The sequence below is a fragment of the Eschscholzia californica genome, unplaced genomic scaffold (assembly GCF_041429995.1).
Source record: "Eschscholzia californica isolate CP2 unplaced genomic scaffold, dmEscCali1.0.p SCAF_5, whole genome shotgun sequence".
Classification (NCBI taxonomy): domain Eukaryota; kingdom Viridiplantae; phylum Streptophyta; class Magnoliopsida; order Ranunculales; family Papaveraceae; genus Eschscholzia; species Eschscholzia californica.
Window position 1 is genome coordinate 31,441,482 of NW_028238472.1, and position 5,531 is coordinate 31,447,012.

The 5,531-nt window shown below is 36.1% G+C and overlaps 1 protein-coding gene across 1 annotated transcript; it reads right to left on the minus strand.

Annotated features, from left to right (window-relative positions):
- Positions 1 to 1,612: 1,612 nt before the first annotated feature.
- MSRA5 (Peptide methionine sulfoxide reductase family protein) lies at positions 1,613 to 4,937 on the minus strand. Its single transcript, XM_086642321.1, has 4 exons — positions 4,506 to 4,937; positions 3,076 to 3,188; positions 2,589 to 2,733; positions 1,613 to 2,008 (listed from the first exon to the last, which is right to left on the minus strand). Exons 1-4 carry the CDS (start codon positions 4,803 to 4,805, stop codon positions 1,811 to 1,813), a joined length of 756 nt encoding a protein of 251 aa, XP_086498447.1. The 5' UTR covers positions 4,806 to 4,937; the 3' UTR covers positions 1,613 to 1,810.
- Positions 4,938 to 5,531: the final 594 nt, after the last annotated feature.

Sequence of the window (5,531 nt, forward strand, 5' to 3'; positions counted from 1 at the left end):
ATTAGAGTACCCAAAATATAGCAATAATAAATATGGAAAGTCGGATGACATGTTTAGATAGAGCCTAAAACAATATTATGGGGAAACTATAGAAGCACTAGGTTAAAATTTCGTCACATTTAATTAATGCAACTGTCCGTGTCCTGTGGCATGGGATATACCCTAGTATATATATATATATGTCTTCTTTGTCCTACATTGTTACATATAGTCTTGATCAAAATCTAATTTAGCCGATCATATACTTCTACTGAAATCGACCGTGCGATGTCAGCAATTATTCTAGAGGGTCGATGGTTTTGAGAAACAAAAATAATTTTTTGAGGCTTTTCAAAATTTTGTGCCGGGAAAAACTTTTTGGTTTTTCAAACCCACCACCGCTTCTCTTCCTCACACAGGTAAAAGTCGGTGGCACACTTTTATCATGGACGATCTCTAAAAAAAATCATATAATCTTCTTTCTCCTCTTCTTCACCACCATCTCCGGCTATAACCACCATTTATCTCTCCTCCTTCCTCTCTCTCCTCCGTTTTTACTCCTTCATCTCTTTGAATTGGGAAAAATTTTCAAACATAACACGAGTTCTGACAAAGGGAAAGATAAAGAAAGAGAAACATACAAAGAGAGAGATAGATTGGGAGGAAAGGAGGGAAAAAATGATAAAGTTTTTTAAGGGTCGTCGCCTCGTCGGTGATGGTACTCTACCAGCGACCCTTGATAGAGTGGAGAGAAGAAAGGTGGTCAGGACTTGAGGAGACAAAAGAAAAAAACTCGTTGCCTCGTCGGTGATGGTACTTTACCAACGACCACTTGATAGAGTGGAGAGAAGAAAGGTGGTCAGGACTTAAGGAGACAAAAGAATTTCCACCTAAAATTTTGGCAAGCGCTTTGGGGAAAGCAAAATAGTTTCCGGGGTGTGAAGACTTGGTAAAAAATTGGTCAATTTTGTTTGACAATTTTATTTTGTAAGTTGTCAGAGGGAAATAAAAATAAAAATAGAAAACCCTCCACCATATCCCATAAAATATGTTTTCCCAGAAACTTTTCAAAATTTTGCATATTCCCTTAAAAATTTCATACTTCGGAAACTATTTAATTTTCCCCAAAGCGCTTTTTATATCACGTTGAACTTTTAATTTTTTCCAGACGGGTGCGGTCTTTCACAAGTGATTACAAATTGTCCCACAAAATACTTTAACCCTTAATTTCTTAATTTTAATTTTTAAAGTGTTATTTCTTTCAAATTTGGGTAGATTGCATAGGAATAATTCTTTCCGACAAAAATAATCCTTAGATTTTTAAATCCAAACTAATCACATTTTAACCCTTAAATTCTTAATTTTAATTTTTAAATTACAATTTTGAATCTTTTTTATTTTTTCAATTTTAAACTGTAGAAGTTTTTAATTGTGAAATCTTGGGATGTCAAGATTTTGAAATTAAGATCTTGCCAAACAAACCTACCACAATTAGACAAAAAACATAAATGTTTGAATTAGTGATTCTTACATCCAGACCACTATAGGTGCTTTTGCATCTTCATTAAGTTGCTTCTACTCATAACTTTCAGAATTTTATCTTAAATTTTTCTTGAGCTCGAAAAATCAGTAATTCAAAATAGACTACTCTTGAACCCATTTCCTATTAGATAGTTATACAACAATTACATATGGGTGTGGTTCAACCTAAGGAAAATGCAGCCTGGTACAAATGAATGAAATTACCCAAGCTGAACAAGCTCTTCTCACATTAGCTTTTAGAGATGTATTAGCTTTGCCTGTGAATCATGTTACAATTCATAATGAACTACTAGGCTTCTCTCAAGATGGGCCAACCCTTTCTAAGGATATCGTCAATCTTTGAATCAATCCGCCTTTGGATTTTTGATGGGCAAAGCTCCGCTGCATAGCCATTTAGTTTAGCTGCAAGGCTCGACCGAGCTAACTCGTCTTCTGGTAAGTTTCCTATCAACTGAAGAAGGAATGGGCTTCGCTTCAGTTCAAATTTCTGCAAAGAATCGAAACGAGAATCAAGTTTGTCCAAGACATCAAATTACAATATTTTAATCTAACCCAATTATGTGTCTGGCTCGCATTTGACTACTAGGTCACTAGCAATCAAACAATTCTATCAATTTCATATTTTCTGCACATATTTCAAGCGGTAGTAACTTGACAGAATAGAGCCCTTCATCAAATGCTCAAGCCCAGATGGGCATAGGATTTGGCACACTATACTTTTCCATCAATTATGTGTTAGACCAAAATGTCATTTCAAGAGATTCTAATACAACTCACTAGTGCTACTCCTCCGCAGTTTGTGGGTGTTGAGGCATATGCTTTTCGCATAGATTTCAGATCTGAAGTGTACCGATATTCATATTTCATGCATAAATTCTAACCCCGCTGCTTTTCTTTTTCAAATGAAAAAGCATTTCATTTGAAAAACACTAAGAGTGTGAAGACTGATACTTGGATTGATCAGGCTTAAGATTGGAAAAATTAAAACAAGCTCCACCTTAGACATACCGATACAGTCTAACGAACTACCGATGTACAACAACAAAGTTTTATATCGTATGGCATACCTGATGTTCAGACTCAGCATGATAAAATGTACCAAGTTGTTGAATTTGTGTGGTCACTATACTACTCCTTGATTTTGTTTGTTCTCTCTCTTTACTTGCAGAAGCTAATCTAGCTTCTTCCGTTCCATTAGTAAAGATGATCGACCTGTAAATGACGCCAGCATGTACGTCACTCTCGGGCAAAAACCAGAAATTTTTTAGGGGCTTGCTTATATTTGCAAGTCTAATGGGTGACAAAGACGGGCCAATTAGCAGAAACCGAAAAAAAATTCAACCTATTAGGCCCATCTGGACAGAATCATTAGCGGCTTATTCCTCCGCCTCTGATCCTGCTTCAAAGATTGTGGGTATTCACAAAATAAAACTTACAATATTTATGCGTGTTACAGATATGCTTTGATTAATCACTAGCAAATACATGATTTACTATGGATGAAACAGATTTGAATTGTCAAAGTGGTGCGTGTTTAAGTCAAGACTATTTTACCTGTACTGATTACCCACGTCAGGGCCTTGGCCAAATACTTGCCTAGAATCATGACTAGCCCAAAAGACATCCAAAAGCTGCCTGAAACTAATTAGCCTAGGATCATACTCAATCTGCAAAGAGTCCACAGAACAACTGAATTTACATACAATCAAATGCAAAATGTAGCAGAGACAAATTATTCCAATCCAGGAATGTGGGAATGAGAAATTAGATATAGAAAAATACACAAACCTTGTTCTCCTATTCGCAGACCATGTTCTAGTATTAGTTGTGAGGTGTTGAAAGCCAAGGTTTTCTCTTTGGAAAATCATAAGATAGGTGGAGAGCTATGCAAATCAAGAAATGAAGTTTCGGTGGAAACTTCGGTAAGCATGGAAATAGAAATAATTCGGTCATTTCGACAGAAATCTTCCGAAATTTATTTCCTTGATAGGTGATTAGGTGGAGAGCTATGCAAATCAAGGAATGAAGTTATAAGAAACTTAGTTAAATTCCGGTTTCGATGGAAATGGAAATATTCCGGTCATTTCGACCGAAATATAATAATTCTTTGATGCAAATGGGATCGCCCGATCCACCCATGTAACTCGTGGATCGGATCGAGAACGAAGGTAGATTGAGTCAATCCCATGCCGATCCCCCAAATCAAGAACTCCCAAGTTAAGAGAGTAAGACCTCGAGATAGAGAAGAGACATAGGATTGATCCTTGTTGTACAACTGTTAACTATTGTAATAGTGTTTTTTTTTTGGAAGGACAGTTTTCATTTTTTTTTTGAGAAATCGACTACAATCTAGGTTAGTCGTTACAAGGCATTGATACATCATGAAGATGTGATGAGCACGATAACCACCAAAGTTAAACTAATAATGAAAGTGGCCTAAAGCCCAACAACATGAAAGAGGCTCAAAGACCGACAAATTTATTACGTTATACATACCTTTAACAACCCAAATTCATTAACCATGGATTCCACCTCCTCTGACAATCAATCGAACGTGAGACCTCCAGGGTTTTGGAGTTTATGTCAACACTATCAATACATACTTTGAAAGGTGACCAATCCCAAGTGGGTCAAAAGACACTCTGGAGGTGATCCCTTAAGAGGGACGAGACGGGGATTATGGACTAGCAATCTGGTCCTAACTACATAAAATGTATTCCAATTTCCAAGTTTCAAATCATATGATTCAATGTGTTTGATTCAGTTTTAGGGTTTCAATCACGATGAGGTCAAGAACATACAATAGTTTAACTACATTGGGGGCGAAATTATATAACCTATATTCAGATCACAATGTCACTAGATTGTTTTCTAGGTAATAATTATAGCAATCAGAAGGCAATAAGAATTGGAAAACCCTAATAATAGAATTACGAACTAGAATTGTTCATAAAGAAAAGCAACAAAGATTGAAGTAAATATACCTGAACAGATTCAGCATGATCTCCTAAGCTTCTAAACTCAGGATTAATTTTAGAACCTCCAGTATAACCAACACTTGTACGAATTACACCATGTAAACATCCAAATACAGCTTCAGATCTCCAGAAACTTCCAAGAGCAAAAACAGAAGTTTTAAGAGGTTGATTTGTTGATTGATCCATCACAGTTTCAGAAATACGATCAGGTAATCTGATACTGAGAACTTCATCCGCCATTAATAAGGTTAGAAGAAGAAATACAGTAGAAAGAAGTGGGAGATCTAGTTTTGATGATTTCTTCATCTTTTTCGGTTTGATTTGTCTGAGAAAGAGAAAAACACCCAGACAAAAGAATGAACAAAAAAAAATCTCTCTCTCTCACTCACTCTTACGTGGAGAAAATCAAGGGTTTGTGTTATTCTTCTTCTACTTTTTGGGGTAAGGAAATTTTATAGGCACCATCGAATTGCTATAGCCTGGGTCCTTGGGAGGTGTAGAGGCGAAAATAGGAAATTTTAAATGCACTCACCGTTATTGCTACATGCACTGACACCAAAGGTATTTTTGCTCAAATCAGAAGAGATGTGAGTGTACGTAACAAAAATGGTGAGTGTATTTAACAATTTCCGGCAAAAAGTCCTAGCATACGAGTATATACTTGGCCGACAATTGGTTGATGATCTTCACGAGGATGGGTCTAAGGTCCAATATAATTGGGTCAATGGATTCAGAACCTAAAAATAATTTGGAATAGAAAATTAGTCCACTAGAATAGATTTACATGTCTAACCTATCTACTCTATATTACTACCTAACCTATCCTCAAATAAAAAAATAACGCAAAACTTACTAAAATAAGACCGGTGATTTGGAGAAATGAGAAAAAGAGTTATTTTGTGAAAGGGGCAAACTTAAGTACCAGGTGATGAGTTTGGGACATGAAGATGTTCTTTTCTGAGTTTGGGGCAAGAACTAACTTTATCATCCAAAAAATAACGACATCTAACAACCCTTAACGTAGTTGACTCT

Coding starts and splice junctions, on each gene's coding strand:
- MSRA5 (XM_086642321.1), bottom strand. CDS start 4,805: ATGAAGAAATCATCAAAACTAGATCTCCCACTTCTTTCTACTGTATTT. Junction 2,734..3,075: donor GACGTGGGTAATCAGTACAG/GTAAAATAGTCT, acceptor CGTCATTTACAG/GTCGATCATCTTTACTAATG. Junction 2,009..2,588: donor ATGCTGAGTCTGAACATCAG/GTATGCCATACG, acceptor GATTCTTTGCAG/AAATTTGAACTGAAGCGAAG.